Raw genomic sequence first — 25,001 nt, 5'->3', positions numbered from 1 at the left:
GCTATCTCTTAAATTTTGATAATTGACAATAAACTTATGATTGTTTTAACTATAAATATATCTCAGTGCTGTGGCGTTATACAAGGAGCTGATCCCGAGTTGAATCATTCAAGCAGGTGTGTATACTGTTCCTTTGGGGACAGCAGACCTGGTATTACTGTGAGTGTTCAGTGGATAAGGGGCTGGCCACCGCAAGGGAATGTTTCAAAGAGGCTCAGGTACCGGAGTATACCTACTGTTAACCTGCAAGGCAAAGGAAGGGCTGGCATAGCCCAGAGGAGATTGTTTGGGTGATTAGCAGACTGGAGGCGGCAGGGAGCTGACTTCCACTAAAGCACAAGCAAGCCCCTCTCTCACTGGAGGCAGGAGGGTAACAAGGTGACTCACAGTCCTGAGTACCTTGAGAACCATCACAGTGGCATAGTCATGGCAGGATTTACCCACAGTTTGCTGGTTAGCTAAGGATCATGTTCCAAGCACTGAAGTAAGAAGATAGGAAACAGATAGAATTGTTACAGCTGATTATTTTCTGTTTATGTATTTGAGTAAAGGAAATACTATAAAAGAAGGTATACGATGAGTAACCATAATGAACAGCAAAAAGACAACCTGATCTATCATAAGGACTTGAGGTCTAAAAGACTGGAGGTGTCAGGAAGCTGACAAGTTAAGCATAAGCAAGACTCTCTCTCGCTGAAGGAAGGAGGGTAACAAGGTGACTAACGGTCCTGGGTACCTCGAGAACTATCACAGTTACACACATTAAACTCCTGCTACACTGAATTCTTGTCTATCTTGATCTCCCGACCTGGTTCCCGAAGAGACTCAACAAATAATCCTTTCTGTGGCTATGGGAAGAAGGGGTGGGGTGTCAATAAAGAGAGTCTAGCAAAACATGAACTGATAAAAGGGAATATAAAAATAAGGGAAGAGAAGAAAAGACCCTCACCGTCTTCCAGCTATTTGAATGCCCAGCTCAAATAAATAAAAAAATTATAACATTCCAGATAGATCATTCTCCAATGAAAACTGAATTAGACCATACAGCTTGACAAGATTTATCTGCAACACAGAAAACAAACTATAATAAAATATAAACTTCCTCCCCATAGCAACATCTATCCCATTAAAAACTCCACCATTTATCTCAATAAAAATTCCAAACAGCTGTGCTAATCCAGCTCAATCTGACCTTAACAGGATCTCTTAAAGTGCCCTTAACGAACTCAAACTGCCAACATTGGCTTGACTAATACATTAATTTAAACTTCTCTGGTACATCAGGAAAATAGGAGATATGATTTGTGACATCTTTGATCACCTACTTGCTGGTGAGACCAGGTTGCTGACATCTGTCTATCTAATCTATCCATTATTTGTATTTATAGAGCACCCATCATGGTAGTATCTCAGCATAGTATCACTGAGTGGCTGAAAACCATTACAATCTAATAGACGTTGGGAGCCTAAGTGAAAATGGTGGTGGTCATGCTAACTCAGGAGAATAAAAATAAAAGCCACCACAGCTTTTGCTATAATTTCATTCAGTTTTCTGTTGTTCTTTGTTTAACAGAATACAGAGCCTTTCACCCCTAGGTTTCAGAGTAGCAGCCGTGTTAGTCTGTATCCGCAAAAAGAACAGGAGTACTTGTGGCACCTTACAGACTAACAAATTATGCATCCGAAGAAGTGGGCTGTAGCCCACGAAAGCTTATGCTCTAATAAATTTGTTAGTCTCTAAGGTGCCACAAGTACTCCTGTTCTTTTCACGCCTAGGTCGCTAGTCCAAGTCCAATTCAACTTTCTGTGTGTTTCCTTTAGGGTTGAAACTTTCCAGGTTTGGTCTGAGCCTAAAGGTGATTTTTTAAATTTTAATTTGAGAAAATCCACTTAATATGTTTCTGAGTTTAGTTAAGGTTTCTTTCAAGCCTCTCCAGCCCAAGCAGCCCAAAGGAACATACAGAATTAGCATAATTCCTGAGTGCCCTACGCAGTGTCTAGCAATCACTTTCGTGGCTGCAATGACCAGCTGCTGTAGCCACATTGAGAAGGATTTGCAGGCAGTTTGGGTCAGATTTTTACAGGAGTTAGGCACTGAGGAACTTTTTGAAAATCCCACTAAGTACCTATCTGCATCTTTGGGTGCCTAAATACCCTTTAAAAATACCCGCATAAATCAGGAGTAACTCCAGATAAGTCAAAAGCAACAGAGGGTCCTGTGGCACCTTTAAGACTAACAGAAGTATTGGGAGCATAAGCTTTCGTGGGTAAGAACCTCACTTCTTCAGATGCAAGTAATGGAAATCTCCAGAGGCAGGTATAAATCAGTGTGGAGATAACGAGGTTAGTTCAATCAGGGAGAGTGAGGTGCTCTGCTAGCAGTAGAGGTGTGAACACCAAGGGAGGAGAAACTGCTTCTGTAGTTGGTTAGCCATTCACAGTCTTTGTTTAATCCTGATCTGATGGTGTCAAATTTGCAAATGAACTGGAGCTCAGCAGTTTCTCTTTGGAGTCTGGTCCTGAAGTTTTTTTGCTGTAAGATGGCTACCTTAACATCTTCTATTGTGTGGCCAGGGAGGTTAAAGTGTTCTCCTACAGGTTTTTGTATATTGCCATTCTTGATATCTGACTTGTGTCCATTTATCCTCTTGTGTAGTGACTGTCCAGTTTGGCCAATGTACATAGCAGAGGGGCATTGCTGGCACATGATGGCATATATAACATTGGTGGACGTGCAGGTGAATGAGCCGGTGATGTTGTAGCTGATCTGGTTAGGTCCTGTGATAGTGCTGCTGGTGTAGATATGTGGGCAGAGTTGGCATCGAGGTTTGTTGCATGGGTTGGTTCCTGAGTTAGAGTTGTTATGGTGCGGTGCGTGGTTGCTGGTGAGAATATGCTTAAGGTTGGCGGGTTGTCTGTGGGCGAGGACTGGCCTGCCTCCCAAGGTCTGTGAAAGTGAGGGGTCATTGTCCAGGATGGGTTGTAGATCACTGATGATGCGTTGGAGAGGTTTAAACTGAGGGCTGTAGGTGATGGCCAGTGGAGTTCTGTTGGTTTCTTTTTTCTGTTGGTTTCTGAAACTGTGAATGGCTAGCCAACTACAGAAGCAGTTTCTCCTCCCTTGGTGTTCACACCTCTACTGCTAGCAGAGCACCTCACTCTCCCTGATTGAACTAACCTCGTTATCTCCACACTGATTTATACCTGCCTCTGGAGATTTCCATTACTTGCATCTGAAGAAGAGAGGTTCTTACCCACGAAAGCTTATGCTCCCAATACTTCTGTTAGTCTTAAAGGTGCCACAGGACCCTCTGTTGCTTTTTACAGATTCAGACTAACACGGCTACCCCTCTGATACTTGACTCCAGATAAGTCAGTGGAACTGCACAACTAGCAAATAAGATCAGACTTGGACAACATGACTTTTCACAAAAAAAACCCCAAACCCTTAAACATTACAGAAATCATGGTGGTGACACACTGCTGCCCATACTCGTAAATAATAATGATCCTGTATTCTAAAGTAGAAGCCTCAAACACTGCTACTTTCAGTAGTTACTGCAGGGTCATCATCAGATCAGCAGTGATAGATAGAGTAGATCAGATGTCTATCCAAGCCGTTTCAGGGTTATGCTGATTTCCTGTGCTGTGGGTTTGGGGCCTGCTTGCAGGTCCCAGGCAGAGCAATCGTGTTGCCACACTGTGCTATGTCATTCCAGTCAGCACATTGGCACTCAGGTGGAACTCTGTCACAGTTTGAGGATAAATTGACACTTTCTTGGCATGGTGCCACAATCTCCTAGCACTGTGAAAGGCAAAGGAACAGCTGCCACCAATAGCATGGACATGACTCAACCTGGGGGAGAATACATAGCATTCCCTATATTCCTGATCCACCATCTTGTGCTCCAGAATGTTTTTTTAAAAACGTCTGTAGCTCTTATTGTTATGAAGATAGGCTTACTTTATATTTTGGAAGTTAACTGATTCAGTGACTTCTGCCTCCGTTTTCTGGACCTGAGACAATATCTTTGAGGGATGTGAACTGCCTCATTAATCTCAGTGAGGTTTTAACTCAGAGATCTAATTATGAGAATTAAAATGTCAGCATTAACTGTCTCGCTGCTTCTCAAAGCGGGTAAGAAAGGAGAAAAGGCCCATGCTATGAATATCCGCACACTTTGCTGTGAGTGACATCACATTGTCGTGCCAGGCCCGGGGGGGGGGTGTCCAGAGAGCACCCCACTCTGTCATCTCCAGAATCAGGGAGGAACGCCGCCTGGCAGCACACAGCCGGGCACCCAGGCTCCATGGGCGAGCCCAGCAGGACATCCGAGCCCCGCCAAGCAGCGCAGAAAGCGTTGACATGGGCACAACGTCCTGTGACCCGCATCTGGCTCTGGCATCCCCCACTGGGCGGAGCTAGGAAAAGCTCCACCCAGCGCTGAGCCCTCAGGAGGGGGCTGCCTGTCACGGTACAGTGAAGCCAAACACGCTGAGGGTAACAGGCAAACGTGTGGGGGGTGCCCGCTACAAAGAATCGTCCCCTTAGACTCCCCCGGGCGCTTTCTCACGCCCGCGGGGCCCAGCACTCCGCCTGCGCAACTGTCGCCCCCCCGTCGACGCAACCGCACTTGCGCAGTGAGTCTCCGTCGCCCCGGACCGTCGCTAGCTGACGTACATTGCGCCTGCGCAGTGAGTCTCCCCTCCCTCCGCCCCTCGTAGCGGAAGTGGCTGGGAGCTCCAGTTCCGTCTCGGTGTTGTTCGCGCTGCACAAAATGGCGAAGATCGCCAAGACCCACGAAGGTGAGAAACGGAGCCACCCCCGCTCGGGTGCGCGCGCCTTGTTGCCCCCGTGCACCCCGTCGCCGGGCCCGGTTGACCGTGTGGGGAGCGGCGCAGGCCGCGGCGAGCGGTGGGTGGAGGAGCGGGCGAGTGGGCAGGGCCTGTGTGTAATGGCGTCTCTGCCTGCGTCTGCTCCAGGCCCCCCCCACCCCGGTCTGGCCTTGCCTTGCCTTGCCTGGCACCATCCGGGCCGCCCCGCCGCGGGAGAGCGGCGATGGGTTAGCGGCGGGCGCCGAGCGAGGAGAGCGGGGGTGGTGGACGCCGTAACCCGGGGGCGGGCGGAAAGGGGCACGAAGGCGACGCGGGGGCTGGCGGGAGCAGCTGCGCTTCGTTTTCTGAAGGTGACGTCTGGCCTGCGAGCCCCCGGTCCGCCTCGGGTCGGAGCCCGGCTCTGTCCTGCGCAGTCGCCTTCCCGGTTCCGTGTAGAGGCGAGCCATGTGCGGATCCAGTCTGGATGTGATTCAATGACGGAAACTCCGCCTCGCTCTCCAGGCTCTCTCCGTGTTCCCATTCTCGTTGCCTTCCATTTAGAAATACAAACACGGGTTATTGTCTCCTACTGACTAAAAAGTGTGGTGGTATTCCCGCGTTACAGATGGCAAGTCCGGAAACACTTATTAAATACTGCATGTTACAATTTACTATCCTTCCACACCAGAGACTGGGAATTGGTAACACTAGTTGATCTTCTTGCGTAGTCTCTTTTTCGTTCGATCTCCTCCATATCAATAGTATTTATTTTGTAATAAAGTAGTTAATACTGGGTTGCTAGGGAGAATAGAGACACTTGTTACTTATAAAGTGCCCAGGTGTGACGTTGTTCCTGAAATACTGTTAACCACTCTGCCCAAGTGAGGTTATACAGTAATCTGTCCTGATGAGAGCCCAATTCTACATGGTAGGAGCACCGTTGACTTCATTGAGGCTCTGAGTGGGTGTAAAGGGATGTCTTCAAGCACAGTCAGTTGCAGGATTGGGCCCTTAACTTGTCATTATAGTAACTGTGTTATAAAAGGTTTATTTGGGTTATTTGTAGCCAGATTCATTTCCCCAACTGAGCATATGCAAAAACTGCCTTGCCAGAATATTTCTGCAATACTTCCTACTCCTGAAACCGCTTCAAAGCTAATTGTGAGATAACTGATAGAACAAGGGCACTTAGTAGTCCACCAAACATAAACAATTTCTATTTGAATGCATCATACATGACTCAAATGAAGGGTGTTGATCTGCCAGGATTTGTCTGTACTACCAGACTTCATAACCATAATTTACTAGTGCAGCTCCACTGATGGTTGTGATGGTGGACCCTGTAATGTAGACAGGGTGCATATGTTACTACTGAATTATGTGCAAATGATGAATTAGTTACAAAGCTTTCTACTTCAGAGGAACTCCTGTGCATGAATGCTAGCTCTTGGGAGCTCTTAATAGTTCACAAGAGCTGCAGATCTAGTTCCAGTTTGGGGGACAAGGCACAGGAAAGCTTACATTATTTTGTCAGAGAAGCTCTCTTTTTCTAAAGTTTGCAATGAGTTTGTGCACTGTAGTATATATGACATTTATTCAGGTGAAGTGATATTGCAATTTTTCCACCTTCCTCTGCAGCATGGGGTGCAGGTCATTTGTTGGGATTATCTGGGTAGATCTAATTTAATTAGTTCCTGGTCATTTCAGAGGCTTTGGGCATTAGTGCACCTCAATCCCTCCTATTGTCTGTCTGTGGGCTGTAATACCTTGGTCTAATTTCAGATATTGAGAGTAGTGTATGGATGCTGGGGTGATGTTGGTGGCCTATGAATGTACAGGATGTCAGACTGAATAATCTGCTGATCGCTTTTGGCCTTAAACTCTATGACAGTGTCATGTCTACACTATGGGGACTATAGCAGCATGGTTACAGCGCTGTAGCCATGCCAGCATAGGTCCACAGTGTAGATGCAGCGTACAGTGACGGAAGGGGGTTTTCTGTCACTTTAGGAATGCCACCTCTCTGCTGTGGGTTTGGTCAACATAGGTACAGCACTCAGGGTTGTGGATTGTTCAAACCCCTGAGTACGGTAGGTGTGTCAACCTACATTTTAAGTATAGATGAGGCCTATCATTGTGCAGAGAATCTGAGTATTCTGTGGGTTGCCAGGGCCACTGAGTTTCTTCGGTGTGTTGTCTGTACTACCAGACTTCATAACCATAATTTACCAAAAATGGTAACAATACAAATATAAATTCCAGTCTTGCAAGCATGCACATGCTTAATTTAACCAGCTTCATACTCCATTGGCCTTAAAGGGACTATGGACTAAGCATGAGCATGTTTGCAGGGTTGGTTAGTCTAACTGCCAAGGTGTTAGCATTGGATCACAAGTGAATCAACATGAATAACCACATTCGTGTTTTGGAAAAACTTTTTGGTAGTGTGTTCAGTGTTACAACGGCAGAGTGTTGTAGTATATAGCTAAATGTTCCAAGAAGGATGTCTGAGAAAAAAAATGTATCATAAAGCAATTTTCCAGGGATCAGAACAGAGAGATTAACAGCTTCAAATTCTTATTGTCAACTGGATAATTTAAAGGGAAGCTGTCAGGTATAATTATTTTGCTTATGTATGAGCACCTAAAAGGGATTCGCTAGAAACAAAAGTGAAACTGAATAATTGTGCTCAATGTCCAAACTAAGGCTTTGTCTATGCTATGGACCTTACAGAGGCACAGCTGTACCGCTACAGCTGTGCCGCTGTAAGGTCTCCCATGTAGCTGCTCTTTGCCAGCAGGCCCCTGCAGGCATAATTAAACTACCCCTAATGAGCAGCATTAGCTGTGTTGGCAATTTTTTTTTTTTTTTTTTTTTACAACCCCGACCAACAAAAGTTTTACCGACAAAACTGGTAGTGTAGACAAAGTCTAACTGAAGTAGACAAAAAATAAACAGAGTGAATTGGGAAAAGTAAATTAAATTAAAAATATTTCTTTAATATAATATGTTAATACTGGGCCAGATTCTTATACCTTTTCTCACATTGAATAGTACCTTACGCCACAAGCAGTCAACTGAAGTAAATGGAGCTGTTTGTGGCGTAAGGTACTACCAATGTGAATTCGGTTATCACATTCTGGCCTACGTGGGGAAAAAAGTGCTTTGTCTAAATTATTTTTAACTTGAAGATATCAGTTGTATTTGTAAAGACTCAGTGCTCAATACCTGTTTTTCTAGCTAAATCATACTCATGATACTATGCTTTGTTTAAATACCATGGTTTATAAAAGTTACAAAATAGGGTGAAATGCAGAAAAGGAAGAATTAATACTTTCATGTTGTCAGATATTATAATTTTCTTCTTCAATATTAAAAGCGAAGAAAGAATTGGAATGCAGTTTTCTTTTGAGAAAAGTATAGTTCCTCTTCAGACTTAAATTAACAATTCTATATATTTATATTAAGGTCCCAAATCAGTAAAGCACTTAAGCAAATGTTTTGCTGAATTGGGCCTGAGATGATGATCATTTAATTTTGCCAGGATTTTTCAAGATAAATAGAAAGTCACCAAGCTCATTAACTGCCTTTAAATAAGCCTTTTAACTGATCTTAGACTAAAGTCTTTGCTGCCTAGCATAGTACTTTTAAAATATGCAATCATGCTACCTGTCTTTGATTTCCTACACTAAGCGGGGTTGTGTCTGATCAGGAGTTGTATGAGTGATCTCTACAAAAAACACTTGCTGTAGCTTACCTCTGCGGTGTTGATTGAGCTTTTCCTTTTAAAGCGGTGTCTTCACTAGACTCTCTTGCCACAAAACTTTCACTATTGCTACAACATGTTCAATTCTATTGGTGGTAGAACTGATAAGGTTCCAGAGGGTTGTTTTAAGCACTGTCACACAAACTGATTTACACAACATAGTCCGTAAGACGTGACATATTGATGCCTTGGTTATTTGAGTGATATCATGGTGTAACTGAACCACTGGTAATGATGGGAAATTTTTGCAGCCTGTTCCTGTTGAAAACAAACAGTTCTGTGGGTACACAAGGAATGCAGAATTGGGGCCTAAATCAATGCTGACATTATACTAAGAGGCACTGTGGTGTTTTAGTTACTGTCTTTTTGGAAAGAGATAAACTACTATTCTGCTGTGAAAAATACCATAAAAGTGGCATGGTGAGGTTCCATAGTCATTGTATCTCAATGATTCCATATCAGATTTGCTCACAATTGAAATCCATTTTTCTATCCAGCAGCCCTGAAAACGGCACCTGACCCCTCAGACTGGGTTCTTTAATTCTCACACATGGTAACCAGTTATAAGGATTTGTCAGGTCAAATTATTCCCTCAGTTGCACATGTACAAAACATTCCATTGTAATGCCTACCATAATTTGACCTGCGGTGTTTTTTAATTATTAGTGACAGTGTGTGAGAGGAAAGGAATCCAGCTTTGATTTCCGATCTGATTTTGAGTTTGTAGAGCTGACAGATACAGTTAAAAAGATGTTTTTTTCTAAACTAAGCCGTTTTTAGGTGGAATCAGTGACCCACTATAAACCTGGAATCCTAAAAGGCCATTTTCAGAGACACTTCAAAGTTAGCTTGATTTGACTCTGTGTTTCTATGTGGTCCAAGATTCCAGATTTTAAAATAAGTTTTACAAAACCTAATATTAGTAGCTTTTAATGAAAATAAAGTTTTAGACACCAGGTTGGGTCACAAATCCTGTAAAATTTTTAAAACTTAACAGTTTTTAATTTAGTTTTAAAAATTTTACAGGATTTGTGACCCAGCCTGGTGTCTAAAGCAAGATAACTGGAAAATAAATCTGACAAATCCATTCATCCTGGAAAGTAGAAATGAAATGAAGAGTGATAATAAAGAACACAAATAGTGAAAGTTTTAAAAAAATCCTTTCAGCTTTAATTATCCTAAGATGATATACCAGCTGACAGTGCTTCTTAAAAATTGATCATTAGACCACTTATGGTCATTACAAATGTTTATGGGATTTCTGCAAGTGTGGGGTATAAACCCAGTGTTCTGGTCAAGTATTGGGTTTTGTAATTGTTTGGCCTGCTGAAATTGCCTCCTCCAGTTTTGATCAGATAATGTCTTAAAAATCTCTCTATTGAAATGAAGTACAATAGGAGTACAAATACAGCCAGACGTTTTGTGGGGATTTCTGTCCTCTTTGCTGATGAATCCACATCTTTGCTATCACTGTGACGTATTTTGAGAAATTGTAATATTAAATTATAATTGCAAATTTAATTCTTGGTGTGGCATTATAAATGGCAGGCGCACACTATAATCCCATTTACAATTATAGCCTCTAACAGTTCTAGGGACAAATAGTTTCTTATTTCTTGTTTGCTGGTTTGGTTGGGAATATAATGGAGTTGCACGTTTGAGTCTTCGGGAGGTAGTGAATGTCTGGCATTGTTATAGTTTTATTATCACTTTAGTTGATTTAGGGCCTGATCCTGCTTACATTGAAGATAGTGGCAAAGCTCCCATTCATTTCATTGGGAGGTGGCAGAGTGTGGGTATATATGCGATTAGTATGTTGGGGCATCACTCAGAGGGCAGAGTTAAAGTTGCATGGACATGTACCATAACTCTGTATATCCTGCTTTCCAGAAGTTTGAGTTTGCCGAACTTGAATTGCTGGAATGGCATGAGATACCACTGGGCAACCTTAACTCCGTGTTAACAAAGTCCTTTGTCAATGAATTTCTTAGGTTTTTTTTTTTTTTTTTAACAGAAAAATGTTGTTGGTAGGAGTTAGTGGTCATTTAGGCAGTTGTAATGTGTGTAGTTGAAATGCTACTTCTGCCAGGTACTGATAATACTTAGCTCTTATATAGCACTTTTCATCAGTAGATTTCAAAGAACTTTACCAAGGAGAAAAATATCATGATCTCCATTGCACAAATGGGGAAAGTGAGGCCCAGAGCAGTGAAGTGAGTTGGCCAAGGTGAGCCAGCATGCTAGTGGCAGAATGGGAATAGAACCCAGACTTTCTGAGTTCCAGTCCATTGTTCACCCCATAGGCCACATGGTTGCTATGTGATTCCTAAGTGCCCCACCCCCCATACACTTTGTTATAGTCGAGTGGGATAATGGTTGTACTTTGAAATGTTTGGAATGTATGCTTACGGGGTCAGTGAGAAAAATCTGACATGGTTTATGTCTAAAAAAAGCTTGATGGTTTTATTACATGCTAGTTACAGTAACTTCAAGTGAGTGAGAGAAGACTGGTGTGTTTTCTTGCCCTGCAAGGTACATCCCACCACTGCCATTTCTAGCTTACCCTCCCTTTGCTGTCCCATTAAGCCATTCACGGACCAGATGTGTACAAAAAACATTGGTAGAATCTGTGAACCTTAATACAAGCTGTTTTTTTCAGATGGACTGTATCTCAGGAACCTCTTGCTCAAATGACCCAAAATTTGGATAACTAAGCCAAATTTCATGAGTAAGCATGTGTATTTTAGATCACTTAGAATAATCACCCTTTAAACAGAAAAGTCTTCTCAATCTTAACAGCTGGAGAGGTGGTGCTCCACTATAATATGTTATGAAACTAATCATCAGCGACTGCTTTGCTGTATCCAGCTTTCCAGCACAGGATAATCAAGAAAGAATAGGAGGCTCTGAGAAGTGTGAAGCAGTCTATTGATCTCAATGTTTTAGCTCTCAGGAGAGCACCCCATGGAGATGAATGCAGCCTGAAACAGTAGCTCTGAGGGGTGTGAACTTGTGTGTTCATCTGAGACTTTATCTACACTACAAAATTATGTCAACCTATATTACGTCGGCATACAGCTGCTGCAGTAATTAAATTGCTTTTGCATGCCCACACTATGCTCCTTGTGTCTAGGGTAACCAGATGTCCTGATATTAGGAACTTTGTCTTATATATGCAATTGTATCCCTAGCCCTCTTGCCCCGGAAAAAAGTGTCCCAGTTTTTCACACTTGCTATCTGGTCACCCTACTTGTGTCAGCGGTACACGTCCTCATTAGCAGCACTTGCATCGATGCAGATAGCAGTGTGCATAGGTAGCTATCCCACTGTGCAATGTGCCACCATCTAGTGCAGGGTGTTTTGGGAGGGTTTTGCAATGCCTCATGGGGCCAAACAAGTCACGCAGGGGTGCTGGGAACATGATTTCAGCATCTCATAATGCAATGTTCTCCATCCCATAATGTTTTGTGTCTCTTTTCAAAATCCCCGCAAACCTGCACGTCCCTTCTCACTGTCTGCCATGTGTGTCAGAAGTATGGATCCTGCACAGCTCTACTATTCTGATGAGCACTGCGAGCATGGGGCACCTGATCTTGCAGTATTTGCAAAGCCACCAGGGGAGCTGCGAGGAACATGACGATTCCTTGGAGGCTAGATTTCTGTTGGACATAGAAAGAAACAATTCAAAGTTATTGGCAGTATTCACGGAGCAGCTGCAGATGGTGGAGCGCTGGTTGTGGACCCGGTAAATGAGCACAGACTGTTGGGTTTGCACTGTTATGCAGATTTTGGATAAGGAGCAGTAGCTGCAGAATTTTTGGATGCACAAGGCCACATTCCTGGATCTGTGAGCAGAGCCCTCCAGCAGTGACACCAAACTGAGATCTGCACTGACAGAGGAGGAGCAAGTGGTGATTGCTCTGTGGGAACTTGCAGTGCCCGATTGCTACCGATCAGTCAAAGGACTGTGACGCTGGGCAATGTGCAGAACATTATGGTTTTGCAGCAGTGGGGTTTCCAAAATGCGGTGGAGCGATAGGAGATGCATGCTATCTATTTTGGCCCCAGACCACCTTGCCACAGAGTACATCAACATTCTGTGGTAATGCAAGCATTAGTGGATCACTGGGGACACTTTGCCAACATCAGTGCGGGCTGATCAGAGAAGGTGCATGACCTACGCATCTTTAAGAACACAGGTTCTGGTCAGAAAGCTGCAAGCAGAGACTTTCTTTCCAGATTGGTAGATTACCATTGGGGATGTTGAAATCCCAATAGTGATCCTGGGAGACAGCCTACCCCTTACTCCCATGGCTCAGGAAGCTGTGCACCAGCTGCTTCAACAGTTCCAAGGAGTGCTTCAATTACAGGCTCAGCAGATGCAGAATGACAGTTGAATGTGCCATTGGCTGTTTGAAAGGTTGTTGGTGCTGTCTACTGACAAGATTGAAACTCAGTGAAAAAAAATCCCAATAGTTCTAGCTGCCTGCTGTGTCCTGCATAATATCTATGAAGCAAAGGGGGGGAAGTTTCTGCCCGGGTGCTGAGGGAGGAAACACGAAGGTAGAATGGCTGTCTCCTGATTTTGAGCACCTGGATACCAGAGCAGTAAGAAGAGCTCTGAGGCTTTGGCTATGTCTACACTACGGTGGTAAATTGACCTACGCTATGCAACTCCAGCTACATACCTTAGGTTGAGTTACCGCGGGATCTACACCACGGGGGGTTGATGGGAGAAAATCTCCCGTCGACTTACCTTACTCTTCTTGTCGGGGGTAGAGTACAGGGGTTGACTGGAGAGTGATCTGCAGTCGATTTGGCGGGTCTTCACTAGACCCGCTAAATCGACGCCATTGGATCAGTCTCAGAGCATCTAGGAGTCTAGTACAGGCCACCTAACCAGATGGAAGAGGTGGATGAGGCTTTTTTAAACAACTAACAAAATCATCCAAAGCCCAAGATTTGGTGGTGATGGGGGACTTCAACTATCCAAATATATGTTGGGAAAATAACACAGTGGGGCACAGACTATCCAACAAATTCTTGGACTGCATTGCAGACAACTTTTTATTTCAGAAGGTTGAAAAAGCTACTGGGGGGAAGCTGTTCTAGACTTGATTTTAACAAATAGGGAGGAACTCATTGAGAATTTGAAAGTAGAAGGCAGCTTGGGTGAAAGTGATCATGAAATCATAGAGTTTGCAATTCTAAGGAAGGGTAGAAGGGAGTACAGCAAAATAGAGACAATGGATTTCAGGAAGGCGGATTTTGGTAAGCTCAGAGAGCTGATAGGTAAGGTCCCATGGGAATCAAGACTGAGGGGAAAAACAACTGAGGAGAGTTGGCAGTTTTTCAAAGGGACACTATTAAGGGCCCAAAAGCAATCTATTCTGCTGGTTAGGAAAGATAGAAAATGTGGCAAAAGACCACCTTGGCTTAACCACAAGATCTTGCATGATCTAAAAATAAAAAGGAGTCATAAAAAAAATGGAAAATAGGACAGATTACAAAGGATGAATATAGGCAAACAACACAGGAATGCAGGGGCAAGATTAGAAAGGCAAAGGCACAAAATGAGCTCAAACTAGCTACAGGAATAAAGGGAAACAAGAAGACTTTTTATCAATACATTAGAAGCAAGAGGAAGACCAAAGACAGGGTAGGCCCACTGCTCAGTGAAGAGGGAGAAACAGTAACAGGAAACTTGGAAATGGCAGAGATGCTTAATGACTTCTTTGTTTCGGTCTTCACCGAGAAGTCTGAAGAAATGCCTAACATAGTGAATGCTAATGGGAAGGGGGTAGGTTTAGCAGATAAAATAAAAAAAGAACAAGTTAAAAATCACTTAGAAAAATTAGATGCCTGCAAGTCAGCAGGGCCTGATGAAATGCATCCTAGAATACTCAAGGAGCTAATAGAGGAGGTATCTGAGCCTCTAGCTATTATCTTTGGAAAATCATGGGAGACGGGAAAGATTCCAGAAGACTGGAAAAGGGCAAATATAGTGCCCATCTATAAAAAGGGAAATAAAAACAACCCAGGAAACTATAGACCAGTTAGTTTTTCTTTGCCAGGGAAGATAATGCAGCAAGTAATTAAGGAAATCATCTGCAAACACTTGGAAGGTGGTAAGGTGATAGGGAATAGCCAGCATGGATTTGTAAAGAACAAATCGTGTCAGACTAAACTGATAGCTTTCTTTGATAGGATAACGAGTCTTGTGGATAAGGGAGAAGCTGTGGATGTGGTATACCTAGACTTTAGTAAGGCATTTGATACGGTCTCGCATGATATTCTTATCGATAAACTAGGCAAATACAACTTAGATGGGGCTACTATAAGGTGGGTGCATAACTGGCTGGATAACCGTACTCAGAGAGTTGTTATTAATGGTTCCCAATCCTGCTGGAAAGGCATAACAAGTGGGGTTCCCCAGGGGTCTGTTTTGGGACCGGCTCTGTTCAATATCTTCATTAACGACTTAGATATTGGCATAGAAAGTACGCTTATTAAGTTTGCGGATGATACCAAACTGGGAGGGATTGCAACTGCTTTGGAGGACAGGGTCATAATTCAAAATGATCTGGACAAATTGGAGAAGTGGTCTGAGGTAAACAGGATGAAGATTAACAAAGACAAATGCAAAGTGCTCCACACATACAGAATGGGAAGAGACTGTCTAGGAAGGAGTACGGCAGAAAGGGATCTAGGGGTTATAGTGGACCACAGGCTAAATATGAGTCAACAGTGTGATGCTGTTGCAAAAAAAGCAAACGTGATTCTGGGATGTATTAACAGGTGTTTTGTGAGCAAGACATGAGAAGTCATTCTTCCGCTCTACTCTGCGCTGGTTAGGCCTCAACTGGAGTATTGTGTCCAGTTCTGGGCACCGCATTTCAAGAAAGATGTGGAGAAATTGGAGAGGGTCCAGAGAAGAGCAACAAGCATGATTAAAGGTCTTGAGAACATGACCTATGAAGGAAGGCTGAAAGAATTGGGTTTGTTTAGTTTGGAAAAGAGAAGACTGAGAGGGGACATGATAGAAGTTTTCAGGTATCTAAAAGGGTGTCATAAGGAGAAGGGAGAAAACTTGTTCACCTTAGTCTCTAAGGATAGAACAAGAAGCAATGGGCTTAAACTGCAGCAAGGGAGGTTTAGGTTGGACATTAGGAAAAAGTTCCTGTCAGGGTGGTTAAACACTGGAATAAATTGCCTAAGGAGGTTGTGGAATCTCCATCTCTGGAGATATTTAAGAGTAGGTTAGATAAATGTCTATCAGGGATGGTCTAGACAGTATTTGGTCCTGCCATGAGGGCAGGGGACTGGACTCGATGACCTCTCGAGGTCCCTTCCAGTCCTAGAATCTATGAATCTATCCCCGTGGTAGTGTAGACCTGCCCTTCGAAAGACCATTTCATTAATGAGCTCCAGTAATGTGTGCTGCTGTAGTGCGCTCTGCCTGGCTCTTTTGCACCCTGGTATGAACCTTGTAATGAGTTCTGTCTGTATAGTAATATAACATTGTAAATGCACCTATTACTATTGTCTGTGAATGATGTCAGCCCTACCCAGCATATGTTGTGAACTAATAAAGATTAAGTTTCCAAAAATAGACTTTTATTCCATACCCATGCAAACAGATACATTTATAGCTGAATAAAACTTAATAAATAATGGGAAATGGGTTAGTGAGTGTCATTCACTAGCTAAGATAAATGTTGAACAGTTGAGGCCATTTTAGGCATGATCAGAACTTTGGTTTAATCCTTAGGTCTGCTCAAAAAGAATTGAAAATGTGTCAACCTTAAGAACAGACTTGGGGTAGGCTATATCTCAGGAACCCCCCAAATTTGGCTCACTTACCCAAACCCATGCCCTTCTGTGGCACACCAAATTGCAAGGCATGCAGATTTTAGAGAATTTAGAAGAGTTTACCTTTAGACAGAAAGGAGGTCTTAACTATAGCTCCACTGTAATTATTCATGAGGTAACTTTACACATGGAATCCAGTTTTAATTATCTGAATTGAATAATTTATTAGAAGGGTTCTGATTATATTACCAATTCAAGAAACGTTTGTATGAATACATTACATGCATTGAGGAATAGGATTAGTTTCTGCTGTCCAAATTTAAATTAGATTGCAAAATAAATATGGAAAATAATTTCCCCCAGAATATTTAGCAGAACAAAGAAAATAATGTTAGCACTAGTTGTTATAAATAACGATAAGATTTTGTCACAGATATTTTTAGTAAAAGTCATGGACAGGTCACGGGCAAAAAAGAAAAATTCATGGATGCCGTGACCTGGCCATGACTATTACTAAAAATATCCATGACAAAATGGGGATCTATGGGTCTCCACACCACCTGCAGCAGGCAGCTGCGCAGGGGCTAGGAGCCGCCCGCAGCTCTGGGGGCCTGCGGTGGCCAGAAGCTTGGGGTCCCCGTCCCCCCCCTGCGGCCAGGACCTGTAGGGTTCCCCCACCGGCCCGGGAGCTTGGGGAATACCATGCGGCAGCCAGGAGCTGTGGGGTACCCTGCTGCCCGCAGTAGCTTGGAGTTCTGGGGCCAGTGGGGGTACCCTGCGGTTCCTCCATGACTAAATAATAGCCTTAGTTATAAATAAACATGAACTATATCCTTTAAGTCACAGTATATGAAGTAGGACTATTATTTCAATTTAAGCAAAAATGTTTTGCAGTACATTTAGATATTGTTCTAATATAACTGCGTGAGAGATGCTACTACACCTCTACCCCGATATAATGCGACCCAATATAACATGAATTCGGATATAACGCGGTAAAGCAGCACTCTGGGGGGGCAGGGCTGCGCGCTCTGGCGGATCAAAGCAAGTTCGATATAACGTGGTTTCACCTATAACGCGGTAAGATTTTTTGGCTCCCAAGGACAGCGTTATATCGGGGTAGAGGTGTATAAGAGGATCACTTTGGAACAGGGAGAAAAAAATCAGTCTTTTCTGTGTAATGTTAAATATTGCTATATTATTTGCTGGATTTTCTCAAAAGTCTCACCACTTATCATGCTTGTAAACTTTGCTTTGACAACAAACTAGATAAGAATACTAAAATTGATTATTTCTTCCTAGATATTGAAGCACAGATTCGAGAAATTCAAGGAAAAAAGGCTGCCCTTGATGAAGCTCAGGGAGTAGGCCTTGATTCCACAGGATACTATGATCAAGAGATTTATGGTGGCAGTGACAGCAGGTTTGCTGGATATGTGACTTCTATTGCAGCAACTGAACTAGAAGATGTAAGTGAAACGTATTATTTTGTTTAGGGAAAGCCGTCAAAATATTTCAGATTTTAATTTTGTTTCTGAGTATTTTTAAATTAGTCAAATAAAGAAAAAAACTAGCAGATTTCTTTACAGATTGAATATTTTAATCTTAAAATTTCAAACTAAGTAAAATTTAAAATTTTAATTTACATAAATTCTAAGAGTAAAAAGAGAGAAAAGAAAAGGGATTGTCTTTTTGCTGATATTTAACTCCTCTCCTCAATAATGTCCTTAAATAAAAGACTGTCAAAATATTCATTCCCAATGTTTACAAAGTTTAGGCAAATATTTTAAGTCATAACCAAAATTCTAGTTGTGTGAATAGTCGCAAAACGCCTATTAACTCCTCTGACTATAAAGAAGTAGACTATGTAGTTTAATAACCCAGGTATACTCTTTAAAAGAGTATATGGGGTAAGGAGAAGAGTAAACAAAACAAAAATTAAGCTGACACTTGTAATTCAAAAGTTGGTTACATAGGTATATATATATATACCTATGTAAAATATCAAGTAGGTATTTTGATACTTGCTTACTAGTTTTTTTTGTCAAGTGCTATTAGTTGTCATTAGAAGAGGTCAAAGGCTGCATTGAAAACAGACCTAATGAAAGGGATAAAGTCAATTTGATGACTGTTTTGCAAATATTTCAGTTCAAATGGCTTACTTTTAATAGCTATTTAATAGTATTATTAAAACTGGCTACTGAACTGTAGTAGGGAATGTCTGTACTGAATATAGTTAGATTACTATATGTACAGTATATATATTGTAGGTACTTTCCACATGAGAATTTCTAATAATATTTTGTTTAGAATTCTGTTTTTGATTCAGTAGCTATTATTGAGTTGGCAGTTTCTTTATAAGTTTCTGATTCCTTCAGCCCCCACCCCCAGGTTTCCCATCAGAATTCCCTCCTGAAATTTTGTCATTCACATAGCCATTTTCTTTTCAAAATTTCAGATTGAATTGCTTTACTGGGGATTGTGTAGAGTGGAGATTCTTTTTATTAGGTATATTACATGTCTCTGGCATCTTACATTTCCAACAATTGATGTTGGAGATCATCTGGGACTTCTATTTAACAAGTATAGACAATTTACTTCATGCTTGGCAACATGTGGCAGAACACATGATGCCTGCACCTTGGCAAGCTATATTTTAATAACATAGGTAGGATCATCTGCTCAGCAGTTGATTTTTTTGGAGTAAAACTGTACCTTTATAAGCAGGGGGATAAAGTATAAAGTAAATGTAGGTGGTTCTATTTCGATACAATATAGAAATCTGTAGCTGTAAAATGTAAATCTTGCAACATGCAGTTTAAAATAAACAATATATTTATCTTTCTGAAAATTTTGTTTTGACAGGATGATGATGACTACTCCTCTACAAGTTTGCTTGGTCAGAAGAAGCCAGGGTACCATGCTCCAGTGGCATTACTTAATGACATACCACAGTCAACTGAACAGGTGAATTTTCTTAAATTTATGAGTATAGAGGAAAGTCATTCTAGGTTTTTTGTGTAAGTGTTTTTGGTTTTTAGTAAAACATTTTACAATATATTATCTTAAAGTGGCTCCTGTAGCTTTTATGTTCCATATTTTTAAGACTTTAAAAGCCATTTGGAAAAATACATTAGTTCTTTCACTATGAAACTGGCAGTTTTATAATTACTAAAAACAGGGTCAAGTGCTTGAAAATCATCTTTATAAGGAGGAGAAAAAACTAGAGTTAAGTGAAAGAGCAATTCATGTAAAGCATGGTAATGTGGTTTAGTCAGATGTGTCTGCTGGACAGAAATTCACTGGTAGCAATAATTTTTTCCAGTTGTAAAGGGTAATTTCCTCTCAGTTTACTGTTCCGATGTTTTATGATTTGAGACTGTAAAATAAATCCTAACCTATGTGACAATGCTGGAAACCCACATGGGCTTACCTTTCTACCACTCATCAGATATCTTTCATGCTGCTATTTTGTATAGTGGGCTAACAATCAAATATTCTTTACTTTAAGTATGATCCCTTTGCTGAACATCGTCCACAGAAGATTGCAGATCGAGAAGATGAATATAAAAAGCACAGACGGATGATGATAATTTCTCCTGAGCGTCTTGATCCTTTTGCAGATGGTAATTGGTTTCACTTTTTTATAGATCTTATCAAGTTTGTTGTCTTAAATTGTCTTTAGCCCTTTGATTTCTTTTGGCATGCTTATGAACTTAGTTTTGTTTTAAACATCCCCTTTTTTATATAGATTTTTATAGATTTGGTTGAAATCATAGATGTCATATTTTTCATCTTTATAACACAAGTTTTCTTTCCAGGTAGAAGGACAAGAAAATAATGAGCCATTGCCATAGAAACACAAAGGGTTAAAGGTTTCTCTTTTCATTTTGTTTTGGGTTGTGTACTGTACTTTGAACAACTTATGTATTTTGTGCTCAAAATAAATGTACGTTGAGTACATGGAAAGTTTTCATTCCAAATCATAGATTTACAGGATTATTGCTTTTGAAATGCTAATTCTCAAAATAGAGCACATAATTCTTACCATCTTATGTTAATGCAGGTAGTATAGCTGAGTGAAACAAAAAGCATAGAAAGAGACTTTGATACTTTTAATAGTGCAAGTCTGTTCTGCTAATTTTAGTATGCAAGTCAGCACAAGGGGCATAATGGGCCTGATGGAAGCTTTCCTCAGGTGAGTGAGTTTCACAAGTGAAAATAAGGCGCCTGTTTGCTTAAAATTAGAATCTGTTGCAGGTTTTACAAATTAGAATTTCAGCCTGCATGAATTAATAGGGATATTAATTATTTTACTTGCTTAATTGTAATAATTGATATAAACATGTTTTGTCAGAATTCACAGGCCCATACTAACTGTCCTTAATTTCTTTCCTACAGCAGTACTGCTATATGCCAGTCCTGTCTGCATTCTTAAGGGTGCAGTTCAACACATCCTGTGTAAATTATGGTGAAAAAGTATTCCAAAGGAAAGTCCTATCAAAGCTAGTGTCAGAATGACACTGCCAATTGGGCAATGATCTTCAGTATAGAAAATGTTTAAGAATTTTATTTTTCCTAAATTGTAATGCTATACTGCTTGTATAGCAAATCTGCACATTTTTTTAGAATAGTGTGTCCATGATAAGTCTCATTTTTATATACTTGGGCTTCCGTAAAGTATTTACAAGTTAAAATAAAAACTCAAGATACACAGAATAAAACATGGTATACAAAAATCTTTTTGCCTGTGAGTATCATCGTGATGGTAAATGTACTGTATTACAATCAACTCCCAATTGTAATTGTACCTTCAGAAGCAAAGAGGGTCAAATAGTATAATTTCATTTTTTTATAATATAAAAAATGAAGCCCTTCTACAATATGACATCTCAAAATAAAGAACTAGAGGATTTTTTTTGTCCAAATTTGTCAAATGTATAAACTGGTCTTTATGCTAAAACATTTTGAATCATTATCTAGGTATACAGTAGTTATTCATAGTCAGATAACAAGTAGGATTTAACAGCTTACACAAGGTAATGTTTTGAATATAAATATCTTTCCAAAGTGTTACTAATGGTAAAGAGATAATTTTCTAGGCTTCTATTCTGCTGCTTGAAGTCAGAACTGCTGATGGACACAAAGGCACGAAAGTGTACGTATTCCGGATTAGCAACCCAGGAACCCATCACTTCTGAAGACTCTTAACTGTGTTGTCATTTTATCATTTTTATCTGCTTTAAAATACTTGTTTTAAACTGCAGTAGTTATGTTTGTGTTCAAACAGGTTAAATTGATCAACAAACTGAATAAACGTAAGATACGTGTAATTTTTAAAAAAATTCAATCAAAAAAGTAAAATTAAGTGATTATGGAATAATATAATATTAGAGCAGGACAATGAAAAAAGTAGATTTTTTTGATTATCCTGTACTTATTGTATTCCTGTCCTGTTGCTGTTCTCTTCTGCAGGAGGGAAGACACCTGATCCTAAAATGAATGCCAGAACATATATGGATGTTATGCGTGAACAGCATTTAACAAAAGAAGAGGTCTGTTATCTTTTTGATCTGAGCTTAATGCTTTATTTGTTTTGTCTTGGATTTTTAAAGGAACGCGGGCCTTAGGCTCCTTTGAAATCCAGTCTTCATGTGTGAATGGTTATTACTTGTTTAAATATCACATTTGTTTGAAAGCTTATCTACTAGGGTTCAAAATAACAGCTAAGATAACCATGGAGGAGGAAAATCTTTTTGTTGTTCCTTTAATACGCACAAAGTAAATTACTTCCTGTTCAGTCAGTTATAGTCAGATTCCCATGTTGATCTTTCATGCAGCATAGACAAGAGAGATATTTTTAAAAAGTGATTGTAAAACCCCGAAACAATTGCCAGAGGATTCTGATGACAGATATCATATCTGAACGTGCATTTAGTTCATTTAAAAAAAAATCTTAAATCACTAGAGAATTCGAGTTGATTGTGTTTCTTTAAATTTGGCCTAAAATTTAAATTTGTTTTCAAAAGAAAAATAAAGTCTTTTAGAAGACTTTGAACTGGTTCCCCAAGCTATATTTGAATAGATTCCAAATAGGTTTTTAAAGAAATTTTTTTGCTGCAGTATTTGAAACCCACGTGTTGGGGTGGCTTCTGAGACCTTATCCGTTCAGTAGCCTCCAAAACCTTATTCACTTGCTTCCCAAGAACTCAGCTTAACTCCAAACTCGTCTCTGAGGTTTCTTTATTAGCATCCAGTCAAACTACACTTGAGCTGATCAGGCTCAAGCATAGGGGGTGGGTACCCGGCGTACAACACACCCAGAGTTAGAGCAAACCCTTTCCTTTAAATACGTTTACACATGACATTGTATTTACTATATATTGCATCATACATTTTGGGATTAGCTTGGTTACATTGTAGGAACCAGTCCTTGTACAGCATGCTCTGTCCATGTATGACTTACTCTTTACCTCATCTTCATATTCCCGATTTATCTTGTCCATTGTAAATGGTTCTCTGGGTGTTCCCCCTTATTTTAGCTAGTACAGTTATTCTGTTTACAGCCTGCTGATCCATTTACCTCCGTAGTCCTGTCTCCCAAGAAGTGAGGCCTCATGCATGTCTAACTACTCATGTCAAGCCACGCCTACATTCCACTGCTTTTGTTTTTGTTATTTATATTAGCATTCATTTAATTTGCATCATATTCCTGCCTCTTTGTGCTTTCTTTTTTAAGTTCACTACCCAGCAACACATTCCCAAGACTATAGTACTTGTAGTTATTTGAACTACCATTAATACTAGGCTTAAAGTACACACCACAGGGTGAAAGCTCACCTCACCCATTAGGGCGTAATTCTATATTATAAGTTTGCTCTGCCTTTAGAGCATCTTGCTGTAATTTTAACTTTGCTTTTATTTTAATTACATTATAAAAAACTGGTACAAAATATAACAATTTTTCCATGTATTACCCTAGGAAATTTAGGTGTGAAACAGTACCTAGGCCAATAAAGTACCATTCCTAGGTCCATACCAGAAATAGTCTCTTCAGCCGCCATACAATACTTGTTACCACTAGCATAGGCAGTTTTTTCTTTATGAATGTTCCAGCAACTAAACTGTACTGTTCTCCTGGAGTGAATCCACGTGCCAGCAACTGTCTGTAAGACATTACACCTGCACATGTAAGTGTCCCCCTAGGTGCAAACAGCAGGATGTCTGGGGCTTTCCAGATCTTGCGTTGCTTGCAACAGTATTTGAGGAAGGAAAACAAACTTCTTCCACCCTGTATGGGTTCCAGTGGTTTCTCATTTAACTTCATGGTATTGGACCCTGGTTAATTTTCTTACCCTGAGTAGCTGATGTTACCTCTCTTGTCCCACATTTTTAACTTTTCTAGGGTGATAAAAGAGCAAGTTTTCTTGCTTCGTATCACTCACTTAAGGCTGCTTTGACTTTGGATAGCATGTATCCCCCACGTACTTCACATGATGATATTAGAACATATTGATTCAATGCTATACTTCTTTAAAAGCCATTACAGTAACTTCTCACTTAAAGTCATCCTGGTTAACGTTGTTTTGTTGTTACGTTGCTGATCAATTAGGGAACATGCTCGTTTAAAGTTGTGCAATGCTCCCTTCTAAAGTCATTTGGCAGCCGCCTGCTTTGTCCACTGCTTGCAGGAAGAGCAGCCCGTTGCAGCTAGCTGGTGGGGGCTTGTAACCAGGGTGGACCAGCAGCCCCCCTATCAGCTCCCCACTCCCCAGCAGGCTATCAATCGGCAGTTCAGCTGTCCCTCCCCCCACTGCCATGTGCTGCTCCTGCCCTCTGCCTTGGAGCTGCTCCCAGAGACTCCTGCTTGCTGTGCGGGGGGGAAGAGTGGGGGCTAATGTCAGGGTGTCCCCCTCTCCCCACTCCTGCACCCTGCTTACCCCTTCTCCATATAGAGCAGGGAGGGGACACAGACGGAGAGAGACAGAGAGAGCTTGGGGCAGCAGCTGCTGTCTCAACTTCCTGATCCACTTAAAAAGACAATGCACTTAAGAGTGGGTCAGCTTATTTAAAGAGGTATCTCTCTCTCCCTCCCTCCCCCCCCCCACCCCCCCCACACACACACACAGGGTGTGTGTCTGTCTCTGTCTGCTATGCTGTCTCCCCTCCCTTGTGTTCGTGCTGCCTTGTGTGAGAGGCTACATTAACAACGTGTTAATCCTTGAGGGCTCAGCCGAATGCTAGTTCATCATTTAGCAGTAAGGCATTCCCTGGGAAATATCCCTCCCTCTTCCACCCTCTAACTTTACCACCTCAACCAAGCTTCACAATCATCATAGCTGTGAACAGTATTAAATTGTTTGTTTAAAACGTATACTGTGTGTATATCTATATAATATATAGTTTTTTGTCTGGTGAAAAAAATTTCCCGAACCTAACCCCCCCTTATTTACGTTAATTCTTATGGGGAAATTGGATTCGCTTAACATCGTTTCGCTTAAAGTCGCATTTTTCAGGAACATAACTACGTTAAGCGAGGAGTTACTGTATAACATTATATATATTATATGCAGTTAACAAAGCTTCATTAATGAATCCTTGGTTTTGC

At 41.1% G+C, this 25,001-nt stretch overlaps 1 protein-coding gene across 5 annotated transcripts in view; it reads left to right on the top strand.

The window, feature by feature from the left end:
* The first annotated feature begins 4,703 nt into the window (after positions 1-4,703).
* Positions 4,704-25,001, top strand: part of SF3B1 (splicing factor 3b subunit 1) — a 42,751-nt gene continuing 22,453 nt past the window's right edge. Inside the window, exons 1-6 of one of the 5 annotated variants that reach the window (XM_065413751.1) lie at positions 4,704-4,806; positions 17,696-17,862; positions 19,259-19,360; positions 19,905-20,019; positions 20,215-20,268; positions 20,795-20,810. In XM_065413751.1, the coding sequence (XP_065269823.1) occupies positions 4,779-4,806; positions 17,696-17,862; positions 19,259-19,360; positions 19,905-20,019; positions 20,215-20,234 (432 nt within the window). In that variant the 5' untranslated portion in view covers positions 4,704-4,778 and the 3' untranslated portion in view covers positions 20,235-20,268; positions 20,795-20,810. The other 4 variants (XM_065413747.1, XM_065413749.1, XM_065413750.1 and 1 more) reach the window with 4 other exon arrangements.

Source organism: Emys orbicularis, chromosome 11, assembly GCF_028017835.1.
Source record: "Emys orbicularis isolate rEmyOrb1 chromosome 11, rEmyOrb1.hap1, whole genome shotgun sequence".
NCBI lineage: Eukaryota > Metazoa > Chordata > Testudines > Emydidae > Emys > Emys orbicularis.
This window is presented reverse-complemented; position numbering and strand designations above follow the sequence as displayed.